Here is a 20786-nt window from a genome sequence, read left to right as displayed (position 1 = left end):
CTAGGGATTTTGGGGTAAAACTCAACGTGTGATGGGCTTGTCAAACCTTGTTGGAACCAGCTGAAACTAGGTCGGTTGAAATTGGTCATAATTTGGTATTTACTGGTCAAAACTATTGAAAATTTTGAAGTATTGCTGAATTTGTCGTAACCAGGTACTAACCCTTGGTTTGGTTTAGTTTCTTGGAAATTGATATTTAATCTAAATTTTGACCCCTCCTAGTCAAAATTTGAACTATGGTTGTCATACAGGCATATCCTTCATTTTTCTCTTTTCCTCTTCATTGTTAATTTGCAACCTGAAGTAAAATATGTGACCAAAACAAATAAAATATGTTAACAATATTTGTTTCAATATAACCAACTAGACCACAATTTTTTGGTTTTTATCATAGGTAAGATAACAGTGGAGGACGACCCTCTTGGTGACCGGGGTAAACCCACTCCCACAGGGGTGCTTCAGCTTCATTCCCCGATGGAGGAGGAACCTTTTTCTTTTTTTTGGTGTTCGACCTCGATCTCCATCTTCGATGGTGGCTTCTTCTGCTGCTGCATTCAATGGCCGTCAGGACCACTACAAAGTGCTTGGCCTTCCGGCCACTGCTTCTTCCTTCGACATCAAGAAGGCTTACCGTCTTCTCGCTCGAAAGGCTTACCATCTGCCACTGCTTCTGCCCCTTGATGTTTCTTCTCCCTTGCCGTCGATAATGTTTCATCTTTTGCCTGAAATGTCTTCTCAACTGCCTGAAATTTTGTTGCCGCTTGCTATGGTTTTTGCTCATGCATCCTCTCCTCTCGCTACTACTGGCTCGTCCCTTGACGCAACCACTACCGTCATCGCTGGCCATGTCCCTTTCCCTCTCCTGTGCTTAATGAGACTTCCTATGCTCCATCGAGTGAAAGCTCTCTCGTTATGTCCTCTACAACTCTAGCCCTCTCTCACGTTAAGCCTTCTGAAACACCCTCATCCTCTGCTTCCCAAATCACTGCCACCATGAAACATCGTAACCCTTCTTCCTCCTCCGAAGATGTCGAACCAAGCCAAAATCTGCTCAAACTGGGACATCTCCTTGCACAGTTCCCTTGGCTGCATAGTCCTCTGTGGATTCCTGCCATCATATTGCTGCCGAAGACCCTGCTACCCCTGTCAAAGCCTGGGGGCCCATCTCCGCCTCTCTTTCCTCCTATTTTGGTGAAAGAAACTTTGAATGCTGATTCCACCGGCTCCCCTATTATCTCTCCTCTCTCCTCTCACGATCATTTCACCATGCCCATTTTACCCTCCCCCCTAAATGTCCCTCTTTTGTCCCCATGGCCCATGGGCCTACGCCCCTCAAAGCTCGCCTAACCGATCCTTAGGGCCCTATGGCTCTTGGGTCTAAGCCTTTCAACCCATGTTCCGCTCGTGACCCAATCTCTTTCGAGTTCGATTCAAAACCTCCTTCCTCCCCCCCCCCCTTTGCATATCCTTGTTCGGGCTGAGTGTTGAAGGAGTATTCGATCTGCTAAGGGGCGCAACCCATTTGGAGACAACTTCTTGGTTGACTTCAAGTCCTCTAAGAAAAAGAAGAAAAAGAAAAGATCCGCTACTTAGTCTCTTTGGCCCTGTTCGGCCATCTTCTTTGGGTCCTGCCTAGTTTAATTTTTCAGTGCTCTTTGCTTTTTGCTTTATTTCTGCTATGTTGTAAGCGTGTTGTTGGTTTAATACAATTATTTATTCATCCAAAGAAAAAAAGATAACAGTGGAGTAATCAGGTGTGAGTCTCCTTTGCTACAGGTTTTTCTTTATCCGAATTGGTTGAAATGCTTAAAAAAGAACTTTGGATTCCTTTCTTTAATCATTTCTTATGGTGTCAATGACATGAAGGCTGGACAGAGATAGTTGGTGATGAACAAAATTTTCTGTATTTTGCAGGCTGGTCTTGTAACAACTCTTAGTACCAGGACAATTGTCTTTGGTGCAACAAACCCAAAAGGGCAGTATGATCCTAATCAATGTATCACTTTCATTTGAATATTTTGTTTATTCTCATTATGAATGTAAAGGGTAAAGCTATATTTAGCTTTATTACTTATGACATTAGATATTACCTTAAGTCAAGCTGACTTAATGGTATAAGATATGTTAATCATTTCATTTTTGTTTTGAACTCATTTTATCTTGTTGTGTTTCTTGACCTGTTCTAGCTTTGTCTGTGAATACTACACTTTCTGGGCCCTTACTTAGCAGATTTGATATAGTCCTTGTCCTATTGGACACAAAAAATCCAGATTGGGATGCAATTGTTTCATCTCACATTCTTGCTGAGGTAAATATGTTACGTAATTGATCTAAATGGCTTTACAAGCATTATGAGATGTAGGAATGAAGATAACTTAATTTTTTTTTTTTTGGGTGAAATTAATCAGCAAGAAGAACCTGATAGAGGCAAGAGTGATGACGACCTAACAAGTATCTGGCCACTACCCATGCTCAGGAGGTAAAAGTTAAGAGTAGAATTAGTGACACTTGATTCATAATCAGATGGACTCTCTTTAAAGCTTCTGCTTAGAATTCTGTCTCTCGTTACTTGCAAAGAGCCAGATGAGATTCAGTATATGAAAGTAAATGCAATGTAATTATTATTTTATAAAATTTTAGATTTTGGGATATTTTTAGTAGAAATTTGTTGGGTTACCTATGGTTTTAAGCCACTTTCTCTTTGTTGCTGTCAGAACTCTACTTTACTGCTCTTTGTTATTACTTTGCTGCTAGTCTTTTCATCATTTTCTTGACTGCTGTTGAGAATTCTGAAGTATTGCTTGAACCCTGAGGATGAACCATGCCCACTTGCCATTCCTACTGATTCTTCATTTTGAAGGTCAGTTGATTTGCCATCTCTCTCTCTGGTTGGGCTCCTAAATACTATGTGTAAACATTTCCCTAGTTCATAGTTTCTTGTTATGACAAAATTCATCTATTTATTTCTACAAGATATAGATCTGAATATGCAAATCGATCATACCAGGTCTGCTCAAGTCTGATAGATGTTTGGGTTTTGAACCAACTCCTGGTGATGGTTAAAACCCTAGATCCTTTGCCTGATTTCCAGTTAATTATTTTACCTGGTTGGTATTATATAATAAAGTCAACTCTTTTGAGTCTCATTTATTTATTATTATTGTTATTTTGATAAATTGGATCTGCTGAAGTTATATTTTTGAGAAACTTTCATTCATGGGATTTCATTTGGTTTTTGGCTGCTGCTGAATCTTTTATTGTTCTGAATATTGTATAAAAGGAACTTAATCGTAGTTTCGTAGACTATCTTTCTGGGGTTAATTGGCCAGGTGTTCTACACACTAGTTATGGTATTGATGTGAACCGGCTGGGATGTGAACCTAGGATCTAGGGATCAGCAATTGATGCAAACCCTAAATAAGGTTCACCCTCAGGATCTTACTCCATAACGGGGAAAATGATAGCCAAACTACGAAGGTCCCTATTTTTTTGGTAAAAAAGGTATTTTTTGGAGACGCGCTTATTCTTACCTATATGGATGGATATGAACCAGTAGTAAATGAGGGTTTAGCATCCTGCGGTTGTAGGGTTATGTCTGAAAATTAGGTTCTAGGGTTGGGAAGAGAGAATGGCTTGTTTCGGGTAAGGCTAGGGATTTGGGCTGATTGAAACTCAAAATCCTAAACCTTGCTGTAAAATAATTTAGATTTGAATTTTCCAAGTTTAGGGTTTTATAGAACTCGGGTTTCTAGGGGATGGACTAGGGTTAGGGTTATTGTAGAAGTTCAAGGGCGGGTTAGGGAAGGTAATTCTAAAAGGAATTATGGATTGGATGTAGGGTTTGAAAGTTATAAATGGAATTAGGATTAGGGTTTCCATGGTTTTTGGAATTTAGGGCAGCAAAGAGATTAGGGTTTAGACTAGGGTTAGGTTGGTCCTGTTGCGTTCAAATTGAGAGGGTAGTCATTAGGGATAGGGGGATGATATTCCTAAAGTTTGGAACAGATCTGATGGTTATATTGTTGTAGATCTGACCTAGAATTTTAGGTCTTAGAAAAAGTCCGGAAATTCCAGGAAATAAAAAAAAGGGATATGGGGCTCAACACACACAGGCGCAAGTCTCCTCTCCTAGGGAAACCCAGGACTCCCTTTTTGGAACTCCCCAGTTTGAGTTTAAAGGTCTCCCTTTCTATTTGATTAATTTTAGGGTTTCTTTAAGAGTCCTTTTTCTATATAATTAGACCTTTATGAACTCCATGGGTTCATTACAGCAAGAACACCCCTCCCCGTCACCTCAAGGTTCCCTACCAATCGCAAGTCTCAACCCTTCCCTATCCTTTCCGCAAGATCCCCTATCCCTCCCTCCCTTAAACTCAAACTGGGGATACCCTACCACTTTCTAAAATTAATTAAATAGAAAGGGAGACCTTTAAACTCAAACTGGTAGGGTATTCCCTCCCTAGGGTAATAGGTCTCCCAGTTTGATTGGAGTGGTTGTGAACCTCACTTCTCAGTGGAGAGGTCGTGGGTTCAACCCTTGCCGGCGGCATATGTAATTTCCCCATCCCCAATTTCCCTATATATAAAAAACTTCTTTGTACCAAAAAAATAAAAGATACTTCCCGTTCCTTGTTGTTAATTCCCTATACTTTTCCTTGATTTTCTTAACATCTCAAATCCCTACCCATACCAATTTTGTTAACCCTAGGATATTCCCTCGCTTTCGCTATCAACCCTATGTCATCCCATAGGGCCTTGGGGTACTCCTGCAACCAAAGATACATAACCTGTTACCCTTTCCCCCACTCACGCCATCCCAAAGGGTAACCTATAGATTTTAGCCATCCAATAGTATACCCAAACCCTCCCATAGGATACCCATAGGCTCCCTTGTCTTTCCAAACATACCCAAATCATCCCATAAACAAATCCTAACCTTTGATAATCCATCTGTTTGCTGGTTCTAGTTAAAGAGGGTCCTCGAATGTCTAACCTAGACCCTGAGTTACATCACTTGAGACTCATATTCACACAAGGACTATATTGTATCTCATCCTAGGATGATCCAAATTGCAAAATAAGAGAACATATGGACTCCTATAAGAAGTGGATTGTAATTAAGGGAATCCCTTTCCAATTGTGACTCCATACCTAACTGGGGTTCTTCAATAATTTGTTCCTAAACTCAACCAAATTAAGAAAACACAAAAGTAGTTTTTGAATCCTTGATGTAACCAGCCAAAGACAGCCCAAGAAGGGCTGAAAAGGGCCTAGCCCACGTTTTGAATCAAGCCCCCCAGGGGGGAACCAAATGGTATTTTTGTCATTTTCCCACCCCTTGATCAAGTCCTAAATAGTTGGAAATAATCATAATCCAGTTATTTATTAGAGTCCTTTAAACTGTTTTTCCTTTGTTATTTGGAGTCCTAGTTTGAAAGTTATTTTAGAGTTTCAGGTTGAGTGGAAGCTAGTTGGTTGTGATGATTACTCATCCAAAGGGCTTCGTATCTTTTAGCGTTTGTTTTTATTTTGAAGTTAGTTATTTGAGTCCTTGTTTTGCACGTAATTGAAGTTAGTTAGTTTCCTTAAAAGAGTCAAGTAGGAGTCTAGTCCTCTCTAAAAATACCAATTGAGTCTTGTAAGCAATTCAGCTTGATTGATGAATAAAATTTGTGATTGAAAGTAGACTGTGAGAGTCGTGGGATCCCTAGGGTTGACCTCCGGCTGGGTATTTACTATTGTTTCTGCAGCACCTACCCATTCCCCCCATAGCAACCGTAGCTTTCTCACCCTTCCCTTCCTCTTCCTTCGATAGCAGTTCCCCTACCCCTCTTTTAGACCTACCCGATCCCCTTTAGATCCCATTCCCCCTCCCCTAGGACTGCACCTGGTTTTAGAGCATTACCGTATAGCTAACTTCCCAAAACAACCCTGTTTCCCTAACCCAGAAATTTTCTGCACTTCTTCTTCCTTGGAAGAATTCTGCAGAATTTTAAAACCTCTGAACCTTAATTTGTTGGACCAGACTAGCTCCAACTCCCTTAAACCCTTAAACCCTGCCAACCTGCCCTGGCTGAAACCTACCCTAACTCTAAACTGAGTTTCGATTTGGATTTCAAATCTGGAATGTCAAATTGCAGCAACTTTCAGAGCTATCACCCTGTTACAGCAAGGCTAGCTAAGCCTAGAAGACTTTGCAACCTCTGAACCTCCTTGCTCTTTTGCTGGAAATCCTGGTCAACCCTAAGAATCCAAGGGGATTACCAAACTACCTCTAGCCCTAGATTTGGGGTTACATCAATCCTACTAACACATTGGACCCTTTAGTGAGTATAATTTGAATGCTATTAACACCTTGGATCCAACTAAAGGATTCTTCTCTAATTAGGGCTCCTAACTAGACTAGGACTATTTCATAACTCAACAAAGGAGGACTCAAAAAAATAACAAAATAAAGGTAGAGTAGGACTCCTGATAGAATTCTGATTTTGTGCTAGATCAAATTGAGTGGGATTAGGGGTACTCAAAATGACCAAAACTCCCCGGGTTGTTGGCAAGGCCACAATGTACTCATGACCTTGCTGGGCCTTCTTCGGCTGGTCATTGATTCAGTTCACATCAGGTAGGCACGTGGAAGAAAAAAGTAGATAGATCATACCATAAGTTCCATAACTAGGGTAAGCATCTAACCAATCATCATCCATTTTAATGCACCAATTGGTACATCCACATCTATAGGGCAAGATGTGGTCAACCATCCAATCATAGGGTAACATCCACCAACTGTGTTTACCAAAAAAAAAAAAAAAAAAAATATTCACCAATTGTCCATTTGCACACATTGTTTGCCATCCTTTTTTCAGGTAGGGGTGTCAATAAAACCCTGTTGACCCGGCCCAACCCAAACCTGTCCTGAGCCCGACCTGATTCCAGCCCAATTTTTTCAACCCGAAGGGTGGGCTTGGGTTACAAAATAATGAGCCCCAACAGGGTTGGGTCAGGTTTTGGTTTAGCCCTTAGGCCAACCCGACCCTATGTTACTTTTATTTAATTGAAGTTATATTTAATGTTATTTAATACCAGAATTATATACCAATGCAACATTGCTTAGTTGGTAAAACCAACAACTTTCAATAAAGAGGTCATGGGCTCAATTCTACTTGGTGGCAATATTATTGTCAATTTTGTTCCCCATTAAAAGTCAGGGTCAGGGTTAATTAGGGCCAACTTGACTCTCTCAGGGTTAATTCGGGCGGCCAGGTTGGGCCGGGCCCTGTTAGGGTTGGGGATTTTAAAACCCTGACAGGGTTGGGTTCGGCTTGGGTTTCAATTTCAGTCTCTAGGGTAGGGGTAGGGTTCAAGGTTTGCCTGGCCTGTTGACACCCCTATTTCTAGGCTATGAAAACTAATGCTCTAAAAAACATGAAGATTAGAGCAAACACAACCCACCCTCCACATGGATGTAATCTTAAGCTTTGCCTTCACATTCAACCCCAACCTAAATCCACCCCCCCTCCCCAAACATTGGTGCGCAGACGTGAAAGGAAAAGCATAACACAATGATTTTACATTTTGTGGCTAAGGTTGACTAACTGAAGAAGATTGTCGTTAATAACGGGTGTTTGGTATCTTCAGCCAGGAACCCTGTTGATAACCCTTGTAATCCCATTCACATTGGGAATTAAAATCCAAATGTGACAAGGATTGAAGAAAATATGCAATTTAAAAAGAAAAATTTTAGTGTCAGCAAAGGGTTGATATCCCTGATCTTCTGTATGGGTACTCATTTTTGGATAGTCTTGTTTCTGATAAAGTACAATGCTACAACGTTTCTGCAAATGTCTGTGGAACCTACCAAATATTTTGTTTTTGCAAAGGGTTGAAATGAAACCCGATGCAGTACTGTGGATTGAGCCAGTTTCAACTGAAATTTTGAGCATTTGGTGAAATTTTCAGCCCATAGTTTTTTAGCCAAATTCTCAGTCTAAGCATTTGACTTTAGTTTAATGACCACGTTGTGAATGTAATACGGTCAAGATTTGACCCATTATATTCATTTCACGTAATTTCAAATTAGAAGCTTGGAAAATCCAGGTTTTCAGGTTTCATGGCTGAATCATCGATGTACAAAATTGGAACAGCTACTTGGGCAGTAGAGGAACAGAACAGAAGTGGTAGTTTGCTGCATTGTTGGAGCATGTTTGTAGGATCCAAAATTTGAAGTATGTCACTTGCTTTAAATTCTAAATCTTCTGGAAATTGGGATAAACTCTTGGTGCTTTGATATCGAAGTTTCATTTGTCATTCACTGTAGTTCATTATGTTTAGCAAACCTAGTATAAGGTATTCTAATTCGTTTTCAGGACTTAATTTGGCCATTTGGCTCCTAAATTTTTATATGTTCTGCACCATAGGCCTTTCTGTAGGTGGCCTGCTATAGGTTGTCCTGATATGTGTTCAGTACTTAATTTGACCATTTAGCCCTCAAAATCAATCATTGAAATTTCCAGAGAAATATGTGGCAGTTTTGAACTGTAGTTTGGTTTTGGTCTGAACAATTCTTCTGGAGCCTGGTCAAAACCGAGTCTAGAACCTTGCTGAACACATACACATTCCCTAGCCCAGGTAACGTACAAGATGGCAATCTAGTTCTACCCAAACATTGCTTCAGCAAAAGTAGTGTAATCATCTATTAAAAATTGATAACAGTATGTTCCTACACTAAGTTGTTTTAGAGCCAGTACATATGTTTGGAAGTTTGAATTAGTGTTTGTGCAGGTACATTCACTTTGTAAAAGGACACTTCAAGCCTTTCATGACCAAGGATGCAGAAAGAGTTATTTCTAGCTATTATCAACTCCAAAGAAGATCGGCAACAGATAATGCAGGTTTGTTCCCACACCAATGCAACTCTGACAATCCATTTGTTTTATTTCATGGAAGTACTTCTATTTTGCAGCAAGGACTACTGTGCGCATGCTTGAAAGTCTGATACGCCTAGCTCAAGGTCTGATATTGCCTTCTCCATAATGTGTCCTATTCAACTAACTTCCAGTGTCCTGGGATTTTGACGTTATTAACATTGCAGCACATGCAAGACTCATGTTCAGAAACGAGGTGACTCAATTAGATGCCATTGCTGCCATTTTATGCATTGAATCATCCATGACAACTTCTGCTATAGTGGATAGTGCTGGGAATGCCCTGCATTCCAATTTTGCTGAAAACCCAGATCAGGAATGTATCCTAGTGGATTAGTTGCCTTACAGGAGTAACAAAATCTGTCCCGTAATTATAATGTTGTCCACTCTTGTATAGATTATGAGTGGTATCCTTCATTTCAAATACAGGGTTGCAATTGAATTTTATTTTAATCCTAGACTGCTTTCGAGAATGTTGAATACTACCTCCAGCTCTTTTGGAATCTTACATGCATGTCAGTGCACTTGCCATTCGAGGAAAAACTGTTTTCTAGTTGTGCTGATTGATTTTGTCGAACAATATAAATATAACACAGTATGCCCTGAAATTTCCTCTTCTCCTTCTTTATTTATTTTAAATATCATTTGTGCATTCTTGACCTAAGATACCATAGATGCAAGGCAAGAGAAGCTGATCCTTGAAAAGCTGAAGTCAATCGATGAACTTCCTTCATAAATAGCTAGGTAAGGGTGTTTGATGTGATAACAATTTTACAGCAATGCTGAATGCTGGAATTTTTTTTTCACAGGTATAACACAGAGCTGTGAAATGTCTCTAACAATAATTGATCTTTGAACCCAGGTACAGGGGGTAATATTATATAAATTATTGTTAAGAGTAAATATCGGCCTTTGTTTGAAGTTGCAGCCACGGCCCAAGCTGAAGCTAGTTAGGTGATGCTGCAAAATGTAAGGTAAGCTACTCTTTTCCCATATTTACATCTTTCTCTGCTTCTGCTAAATTTGAATTCAACATTCATTTCTTTTTTCGTGCTTTCCTCCGCATGTCTCCGTTTTCCCTTGTTAATGCTTTTATGTTCTCTTGTCGATTCTTGTTAGTTTGGACTTCTGTTTGCTCTTATCTAGTAAACCATAGTAGCAAAGTCTATGCAGTCTTCCTTGGTAACATCTTGTATGCCCAACCTTCAGAAGGATTGTTCTTGTCCTTTATAGGCGAATGTTGATACTTGTGCATTCCAGTCATCAAACAGCAAATTGGGCTTTTTGGTTAGGTAATGTGGACTATGTATAGTAAAGGATGTCTGGACTTCAAACTATATCTGAAAATTCACTGGGTAGACAGCCAATGAGGTTTCCTGAAGCATTTCCCAAAACTAAGCCTTTCAATGTAACCAAAAGTATAGACTATAGAGTGCGTATCATTTCTTAAAATATGGCAGCTTGACTTTCTTACGTTAAGTTAGATCTCTGAGGTTTCCTTGACTTCTTATGCCATCTGAGTGCTTTGTGATACTTATTACAGAGGTAAGTCTCCATTAGGTATCATGGGGGAACGGCTAACAGGTTTATCAACAGGATAAACCTAGCTTGGCTAATTATGCTAGTCGAGGCCCATAAAGTTCAGCTGTGTAAAATTTAGGACTAGACGGATCCAGTAGTGCTCGGTAGTATTTACTGCGTTTGTCGTGGACATGGGCTTGGCAATGCTGCATTGGCTACAAATTTTATGACTTACCGGTATTTCTGATGCCCCAACAAGCTGAAAAATAGTTGTGCCAATGCAGACGGTGAAAGGCAGACCAGTTGGGATTCTTTTTCTCCTTTAGATCCGATGAGGTATAGAGTACAGCTCGCCCTCTCCACAGTTGACAGCTCTGACTATTCTTCTCAGCCGATGTGAGTTAGCTAAGGCCCCAACATTCGAGGGCCTCGTAGGCGTATGGACGTAGAAATTACTTATTACTGAGAACCTGGGATCTCTCAGGGTTTAAACAGAATTGTTGTTTCAACCGTCGAACTCAATCTGAACCAAATCAATTCTGATCTTTATTTTTTTCCCCTTCGAAAAATCAGTTCGAATTATCAGTTCTAATACGAGTAGCATAATTTGTCCTTCAAAAATAGCGTATTCCAATGGCTTTTCGGCGTGAATCAGCCGTGATGTATGTTAGCAATCAGATATCGTGATTTGTCACTCGATTCACAAACCCAATTTAAAACCCTGGATTACCCCCACCCAAACACTAAACCACAGGGGTTACTTCGTGAGAGAGCCCAGTCGAACGATGGCCCCCTGGATGACATGGGAGAGCTTTACGGAAAGTCTCTTTCCAATTCCTAATTTTCTCTTCTACTCGTTGGTTTTCATCCGGTGTCTCTTTCTCTAGTTATTATTTTTATTTCCTCTTTTTGTGGGGGGGTTTTGATTTTTGAAAATGACGTGCGGGGTCCAATATCTTGCACCAACCATGTGAGTGGAGCCCGCGAACCCCACTTGGTCCGACATCTAACGTTGGCCTATTGTTTTTGAAAAAGCAATTTCGGTTTCTTGTATTTATTTTCTTCATAAGAAAGAGGATGGGAGCCCTACACCTAGTCACCTACCACCTAGACTGTTTGACCCTATGTATTCTGGAAGATATTAGGATGCCCTTTTTCTAACACCCTTTTTCGCATTGGGAAATTGGTTTTCCACTTTTGCTCGCAGCTATGAGAACCGGATCAGACCAGACCGATGCGTCTAATATGATCCTATTGTGATTGTCTCCTATCGGTCTAATATGGTCCTATTTTAATTGTTTTTTCCCATTGACTTAAATGAAAAATATTTTAATTGTGTAGTTGAATTTTTGGTATATGTCCAATCTCAAAGTAGGATTTTTATTTTTTAGTAAATTAAATAAAAGTTAATATTTTTAATCATATTTACTAAACTGGTAACATTTGGTTTTGATGTTGCACATGTATTAATAATCCAACTATGTGGGTTGAAATAATTTTTTCTGTGAAAATAGAGAATTTGACTAATGTTCTATTAATTTAATGAGTATGAATATATTTTCTATATAGTTGCCACGTAAGAGATTTCACAGTATATGTGCCATAGTTTTAAAGATCATGAATTGCATGTGAGTTCCCACCGAGTTGATTTTTCGAGTGTTAATGGGTTTAAATTGATCTGGGTAGTTTAAATCCAATCTTTGTTGAAGGACCTAAGCGCTAAATTATTTTGATTGGCCTTTACTTTGTCTTGATTTCTAACTCTTAAAAACAAAACATGTGTGTTATTGTTGATAAGGAGATTTGAAATTTTAACTTTTTTTATTACAAAGTATTTTTGCTTGCGGATTGAATCAATTTTTCGATGTAGTTTTAATTAAATTAACACAGGGTCGGATAGGGCTGAGTTGGTTTTGTCCTAGGGTTAAACCCACAAACCTTGCCCGGTTTTGTTAGGGCTAGTTTCTTTGAAATCCAAACCCATATATTGGGGTTAATAATAAGTCCGGGCGAGCTTGGGGCGGAAGGTGTATTTGGGATGAGAGTAAAGAGAGTAAAGCCACGGAGAAAAGAAAGAAGCCGGTCCGGCGGTCGGTGCAAATGCCGCAATAGATGGAGAGTGTCTTGTAATTTTTTTTGGTGCAAAGAGTGTGTTGTCATTACGATATACGAAATGTGCTAAAAAGCTATCCGTTCAAACTGGTGTTACATCCAGTCAGCTCTCTTCGGTTCCCGACGCTGCGTGTCGTGCTAGGACCCACTTTAGGATTCCTTATGTCTTGGGGCCCCTTCTTCACATTTGAAGCTGTGCACTATAGCAGCCAAGTTCTTTCTCATCTTCTCTCCGAATGGAATTTTTAATTTTTCAGATGAAAAGAAACCAAGAAGCCAATGCAATTCAACCGTTACTTACACCGTCATCTATGGTTCCTGTTATCCATCCAACCTTGCGTAAAGGTATCCAACTACCAAGAAGCCAATGCAATGCAACCAAGTGCTATTTTTTTTTCAAGGTGTGTAAGAGCCTTGATTTCCGATCCCGAAGTAAGATAGAGATACCAGCTCAGTGCATCGTATACCTTTATGTTTCTTTACTATTATTATTATTATTTTGGATAGAGTTTCCTTATTAATTCCAAAGGATATGAATTTACCTCTACCGTGTACGTATTAGGATTTGCCTATCATTTGTGGGACAGAGTTGTCATATTCCGTGGGGTTTCCCGGCTTTTTATAAAGCTGTAAACAAGAGGGTTGGGGTGGTGGCATTGGGGGATTAGATAAGAGGTTTTGAAACAATCCCAACAGCCAACCTGTTACGACTTGCAGGGTGCTTTTGGTTTTTGGTGTCAACGTGTCCCCTTTGTAACCCACTTTTGAAAACAGACACAGTCTGTGATGAAATAAGCAGGCGAGTGTCCAAGCAAGAGAACTAATAATGGATTTAGCATCCAAGACAAATGAGAACTTAGATGCACGAATCTCAATGCAGACTGACACAAAGAAATAAGAAATAAACATGCGAATCAAAATGTTTTGAGGGCTCACTAGCGCAAGCAATCTGATACCCAATCTATTGATTAAGCTAATAGCGGTTACTGGGGAGAGTGGGTAAGATTTTGAAAGATGGGTTAGTTTACATTCTTGTTATTTCAGCTTTCGAGTTTCTCTGACTCTTTTGTGTCAAACTTGATTTATAAAGCTGACAAGGAAAGTTATTTATGCATTTGAGGCACTAATCTGTCCTCCTAGTTACATGTTCTTCAAAGCGCTAGAAATGATAGAATCCTAGTTTAGTCTTCTAGGTTTCATATATTAACTACATTTCTCATCCGTATCAATCATGATTGATCCACACTGAGTAAGAAGTTTTAGCATTCACTTATTCACAATGAGTGGTTGCCCTACATTTTAGTGGAATAAATATTGGATTGGGTGCTTTAAACCACTCAGAATTTATGATGGTTTGTTTCTTCATGTCCCCCTCAAGAGTTGAATGAGAAGATGAAGAAAACTATCTTGCAAAAATTAACTTACAAGATCCGAAATTTTCATATAATTTAGGTACATGCAAGCAACATGTCGCATTGGCGCCCAGATGCCGTGATAAGTAGGCAAGAGTTCCCGTGCCGTGAACGAGTGTGGGTAAAGAAGTTAGTCTAAAAACGTAGGATTTGATTGGCACCTTGGAACATTGGATCTTTGATAGGTAAGAGCTTAGAATTGATAGATGTAATGAGGAAAAAAATGATTAATATAGCCTGCATTCAAGAGACGAGATTGAATGGTAAAGACACTAAAGAGTTGGATGACTTTAAACTTTGATATACTGTGGATAAATTTAATAAAAATGGAGTAGGTATAATGGTGGATAATGATTTTAAGAATGATGTGGTGGATGTTAAAATTGTGGCTGATAAGATTATTGTTATCAAGCTTGTCATGGAAAAAGAGATTGTAAATATAATTTGTACATATGCACCTTAAGTAGGATTAGATGAAAGTCTTAAGTTAGAATTTAGGGAAAATATGGATGGACTAATGCAAAGAATTCGTCAAAGAGAAAAGATTATCATGGGAGGTGATTTAAATGGACATACTAGAAAATATTAAAGAGGCTATGACAACGTATATGGAGGATATGGTTTTGGAGAGAGGAAGAGATTCTAATTTTAAAATTTGTTGTTGCTTTTTATCTACCTATTGTAAATACTTACTTCAAAAAGAAATATGAGCATTTAATTACGTTCAAAAGTGGACATCATAGAAGCCAAATAATTTTCTTCCTATCTGGAAGGACTGATAGATTGTCATGTAAGGATTGCAATGTGATACCAGGGGAAAACTTAACTACACATTATAGTCTTGTGATCTTGGATATGTCTTTAACCCCAAAAACTCATAAAAGGTACAAGATTAACTATTCCAGGATAAGATGGTGGAACTTAAAAGGAAAGTGTTTGAAATTCTTTGCTAATTAAGTAGTCAAACATGGAAAGTGGATTTTTGATGGGGACACTGACGCGATATAGAATGAGATGGCTATGTGTATAAAAAGGTGGCTAAAGATGTCCTAGGTAAATCAAAAGGAAAATTTCATTCTTATAAAAAGACTTGGTAGTGGAATTGTGAGGTTCAAGCTACCAATAGGAATAAGAAAGTTAATTTTAAGGTTGGCTAGAAGAAGTGTGAAGAATTATACAATAAGTTGGGTACGAAGGAAGGAGGAAACTCTATTTATAATATAACTAAAATAAGGGATAAAAAGTGTAAAGATCTTGACCATGTTAGATGTATTAAAAATGGAGATGGTAAAGTACTGTGATGAAGACATCAATAAAAGATGGGAAATCTATTTCTCTAATCTACTTAATGACCATGCTTCAACCCTAAACCAAGGCACCAATTTTCAAACATATATGTCTAGATTTTCGATATCCGAAGTAAAAGAAGCACTAAGGAGGATGAAACTCGGCAAGACACAATGTCCTAATAAAATACCAATAAAATTATGGAAGAACTTAGGAACCCGCTGGCTAAGATGTTTAATAAGATCATGAGCACAGGGAAAATGCTAGATAAATGGAGAAGAAGCATCGTGGTTCCAACTTACAAAAAGGAGGAGATATTTCAAAGCTGTAACAACTATAAGGACATTAAGCTGATGAGCCATACTATAAAATTATGAGACAGAGTAATTGAAACCCGTTTGGGACACTTAATCACAATTACAAAGAACCGGTTGGGGATTATGCCGAGAATGTCTACAATTAAGGCTATTTACCTAATTAGGGATTGGAGACTTGTGTAAAGGTATAGAGAGTGTACGAAGGACTTTCATATGGTATTTATTAACCTAGAAAAAGCTTATGATGGAGTTCCTAGAGTGTTAATTTGGCAAGTACCAGAGCAAATAATTGTTGCAAGCAAATATGTAGATATAGTTAAGGATATGTATGATGGTTCAGTAACAAGTGTAAGAATAATGAGGGGGGACAAAGTAATGAATTTTCAATTACAATTGAACTACATCAAGGATCAACTTTAACCCCATATTTATTTGCACTCGTGATGGATGAATTAACCAATGGCATTCAAAATAAGGTCCTTTGGTGTATGTTTTTTGCAAATGATATTGTATTGATAGATGAGAATCAAGTGGGGATTATTACCAAGTTAGAATCATAGAGAGTAGCTTTGGAATCAATAGGCTTTAAATTAAGTAAAATGAACACATAATATTTAATTTATAACATTAGTCATGATCGGGCAGACAATGGGATGGTGAAACTTGATGATAAAGAGATTCCTCAAAGCGACTCTTTGAAGTACCTAGGTTCAATCATAAATAAAAGAGCTGATATAGAGGATGATGTTTCCAAGAATTAAAATAGGGTGGATGAAGTGGAAAGGTGTGTCCGGGGTATTGTGTGATTGACATATTTTATTAAAGCTTAAAGGAAAATAATATAGGACCGTCGGTCGATTAGCTATGATGTATGGTGTAGAGTGTTGGGATGTTAAAAAGAATAATATAGGTAAACTTAGTGTAGTAGAATGAGGATGTTAAGATGGATGAGTAGCAAAACTAGGAAGGATAAGATAATGAATGATCATATCAGAGTTGCTCTAGGAGTTACTACCATGTTCAACAGAAGCATATAAATGCCCCTGTACGGAAAAGTGATATAATCTAGATTGAGGAAAACTAGAATAGATAAGGGTAGACCTAAGATAACCTCAAGAGAAGCGGTGAAAAATGATATGCTTAGCTTAGGCCTTGAACAAAACTAATCGGAAGACAAAACTCCATGTAGCGGACCCCATTTAGTTAGAACAAGACTTATTGTTGTTGTTGTAATTGGTTTTTGTTTCAGAGATGTGGCTTAAGTTGAATTGGCTTCAGGTGTGGAATACCCCAGCACAAAGCCTGATTGAATGAGGATCATTTGGCTTGGTCAAAACCTGCATTGGGTCAGTTTGGATCAGTTTCCGCATTTAGGGTAGGTTTTGACACGTACCAGAGTTCAATCCAAGCGGGAAAATGATCACCGTAAGCTGTGGATTGCAGTATAATGTAAGCAACTGCATACATATACTGTTTTATACACTCGTACCCAAAGATCTAAACTTCAGTCTTCTCCAAAAATTCGTTAGAACCCAATTTGTGCACCATAGATAAGCTAGACACAAACAAGTGTTTAGTGTTTCTTTATTTCCTTTTTGTTGGAAGAAGTGTTTTTTAGTGTTGGGTAGGTAAAAAGATGGCACATTATACATAATCCTATAGTCTTATGATATTAACATTGGTAGAATTAGACATAGTAAGCTATACCCCTGGAAGATGTTTAGTGTCGGGTAGGTAGAAAGATTACAAGTAGATAGCTAACATCTGACTTAAGTAGAAAATTAATTTAAGTGAAATTAGAGAGCAGGTGAACAACACTTCATTCTACATTAAGTATGAATAGATTCCATAAATAATGTCTAGTCCCTTGTGACCTGTCAATCTGATGGTCTCCTAGGTTCCGACACCTTGAAAGCAACAATAAATATTGTTAGAACATGGCTGGCGTAAGGGAACGTTAATGAATAATAGTTTCGACACTGTTAATTTCATAACCCAAGGGGAATTAGATTTTATATATCATCTAATCTTCCTAATTAAAATAGACCCTGGGGACACTCTGCAATGCTGTAATGGCATCAGCAAACTAATAAATATGACTTAAATTCGGCTCGAGAAAGTCTATTAATTATGATGTAGGGCTTCTAGCTGATAAGTTACTGGATTGGAACCACGGATTAACCGTTGATATGAGCAGAGGAGAGATGTAAATACTAACGTAGTTTTTTTTTTTTTTGGGCCAAAAATACTAACGTAGTTAATTAGGAATTTGTGTTCGTTTTAGCTTTACCAAGTCATATCCCCTCTTCGGGCATAGGACAAGTATCAAATGTAAGTTCCAAAAAGTTGAAAGCGATGTGCCTTTTCCACAGATGTCATTTTTGGCGAGGTTTCATATACTCCTTAAAGCTGCAACGTCTCTTTTTCATGTCCAACCCGGCTTTACTTTTCAATTGGAATCTGCACAAAGTCAATCCAATTGTTCAAAGTTCTAACAGCGCTTGTAATATAGCACACTAAACATTCAAAAACTACAGAACTCATGGATATGATAGAATTTGACTCTGAAAGTTGACAAATGACGAATTCGAGCTTCAACTATTATCTTATGACTAGAATTACCATATTAAGCTATCATATGGTATAACTAAGAATAGAATATTTTGTCGTCTTAATACAATTATCTGGTATCAGATTTAAAGCATGCGTAACTCTAGATATAATACATTATACATCTTCTACTAAAATAAAAATACAATACATCCCATATTTTACGGGTAAAGCTACACAAATTACAAGTGATATTTAATACTTACGCTTGTCCAAACATATCTTGTTTTCATTAAATTTTTTTTTTTTTATTTTTTTTTTATAGCTGTTTTTTGTTTGTTTTTCTTTTTTCTTTATAGATAGAATATAACTGACAGCTAATTGTTGTATACAATACATTTCTTACAAGGCTTTGTTTCAGTGTGTAGGATGTGGGATTAACTGATAATTAGTATTTAAATGTTCTAGTTTGTCTACAAATATTTCATTGTACTTCATCTGAAGTGGTACTTTTATTCTTTCATTTTGACACCTTCCCCCTCTTTTTCTTTATCTTTTTACGAATTCAACCATTCGCAGTAGTATATACTTAAGAGTTTCCCTGTCTCTCTGAGCAGGTGCATGATCATTCATGACACTTTTTAAAGGTCGTCCAAGAAATCATTATATATGCATGCATGGCTGATGGCTCCACGTACAAAATCCTGGAAATTTTTTATTATAATGGTCAAGTGGAGTAAGTGCTCTCAGGTAAGAAACACCTCTTTAATTGATTGAATTATCAGAACACACTAGCCTCCCTTTTGTGGATTTTGAAAAATGTCCTTGATATAACACATATATATCTGGAGAATGACACTTTCTACCTCTTGTTGGATTGTTCAATGGACGAGCTCCCAAAATCATTGAGAGACTTGAGTCTGAGGCATGAGTGAAATTTTAAAAAAGACAAAAAAATTGATGAAAATAGAAAAAGAAAACTCCTCCACAGGACCACAAGAACAAAATTTTGAAAGGAAAAAAAATCTGCAAAACTTTTGCTATTCGCCACATAAAAATAGAGATATTTTGACCTCCCGTCAGTTAGACGTTATGTATTTATGTTGTCCTTATGAGGTGAAGGCATTGTCTAGGGAATGTGTTAACTAATAATCTACTTGTATTTGTTATAAGTATTTTGATTTTCTTTTGTAATAGAAGATCTGCTCTCAGCAGCGAATCTAATATTAAAACCCTAAGTAACTTTTATAATGCCCTGTCTGCTTGACCGAACTATTAAATCGTAGTTGGGTGAAGCAGATATCGTATTTTATAATTCATTTTGGCTTTAGATATATGGAGTAGAAGAAAGAAAAAAACAAAGAGATATAATAGATTCATGTTGCTGTCTCTTCACTATTCTATTGATTATGTATCTTAGGTTCTAACTATTATTAAAAAATATACTCTAACATATTTTTCTATATAATAGAATACAAATAATAATGATAACTACTTTTGATCATGACATGTGTCCAATATGGAGAGGTTGCCACTAATAAAAAACATGTCTTCCAATGTTTAAAATAGTGCTTACATTATTGAGAATTGGGTTTGAGAGAATACTGAAAATTCAACTTGTTTTACCGTATTATTTGTTTACAGATTATAGGTATTGTTTAAATTTGTTTTTTTTTCTTCTTTTACTTATAATATATAATAATATAATTATTTTCTAGTATTCTCAAGCTATGTACGTGGTTGATTATTTCTCTTTTACTACATATTACGCAAAGACTTTGGAAAAAATATGCAAACTAAGAATTTCATAATCATTTTGAGGGAAATAGGCTAAGAATCAAAATTTCTACATGATTTAATGAGACTCTTTTAATGTTCACAACGAGATGAGTATATGGGAACCTCACAGTGATGTTATATGATATTCAATTAAACCTTATATAGGAACTTTACCTAAATATTCATATGACCTTAATAGATTATAGTAGTCTTCTTTGCTTATGCAAATGATAGAATGCAGACTCCAAACCTTTAACAAGTGTCATTGACAAACAACACATCCATCACATCAAGTGTTCTCTCTATTGTGTAAAAGTAAAGTTTATTTGAATTTAAAACCTCTTGGAAATTGACAACCTTAGTTATCTATCAACAATGGCCAACATATTAATTTGGGTGGGAATCATTTGAAGATATACATTTCTCTAGCTCTGCTGATATCACACAGGACTTTAGCAAGGAAAGCGAAAGATAGAAAATGCAGCCCAGAGACTATAGGCTATTTTTTTTAACTTGTATATTTAAAGTGCTTTTTTTCTCTATCGTGGGAGCAAGGGATTGTGCAATTAGGTTCTGACACCTGACCAGAATTGAACAAGTGGGATTAGCATATTCCTTCATTTAATTCTCTGGTGATGTTGGATTCCATTACATGCATGAGATCATCAAATTGATTCAGGGGATTGTTAAAGCTCGGGATTGAGACCCATTAGCCAATCTCTTACAGGATAAAATGACCCTCAGGATATCCTTCACCCTATAATATTTTATTGAATTTTTCATTCAAGTTTCCTTTTTTTTTCTTTTTGAAACTGAAGTTTACACATATTTTACCCCTTAATAGACGGGTCAATTTCACTAAATTGGGCAAGCAGCAGTATCTTTGA

General features: G+C 37.5%; 1 protein-coding gene across 5 annotated transcripts in view; it reads left to right on the top strand.

Annotated features, from left to right (window-relative positions):
• The window catches only part of MCM9 (minichromosome maintenance 9), a 35525-nt gene extending 16063 nt beyond the window's left edge, over positions 1-19462 (top strand). Inside the window, exons 14-22 of one of the 5 annotated variants that reach the window (XM_089155128.1) lie at positions 1915-1996; positions 2187-2308; positions 2409-2479; positions 8779-8888; positions 8960-9007; positions 9089-9241; positions 9596-9665; positions 9784-9890; positions 18738-19462. In XM_089155128.1, the coding sequence (XP_089011254.1) occupies positions 1915-1996; positions 2187-2308; positions 2409-2479; positions 8779-8888; positions 8960-9007; positions 9089-9241; positions 9596-9657 (648 nt within the window). In that variant the 3' untranslated portion in view covers positions 9658-9665; positions 9784-9890; positions 18738-19462. Of the gene's footprint in view, positions 1-1914; positions 1997-2186; positions 2309-2408; positions 2480-2754; positions 2861-8778; positions 8889-8959; positions 9008-9088; positions 9242-9595; positions 9666-9783; positions 13572-18737 lie in introns of those variants that run through there. The other 4 variants (XM_089155114.1, XM_089155137.1, XM_089155121.1 and 1 more) reach the window with 4 other exon arrangements.
• Positions 19463-20786: the final 1324 nt, after the last annotated feature.

The sequence above is a fragment of the Hakea prostrata genome, chromosome 1 (genome assembly GCF_041222555.1).
Source record: "Hakea prostrata isolate BN-2017 chromosome 1, UWA_Hpros_2, whole genome shotgun sequence".
NCBI classification, from domain to species: domain Eukaryota; kingdom Viridiplantae; phylum Streptophyta; class Magnoliopsida; order Proteales; family Proteaceae; genus Hakea; species Hakea prostrata.
Note: the sequence above shows the minus strand (reverse complement) of the source record. Positions and strands in the feature narration are given on the sequence as shown.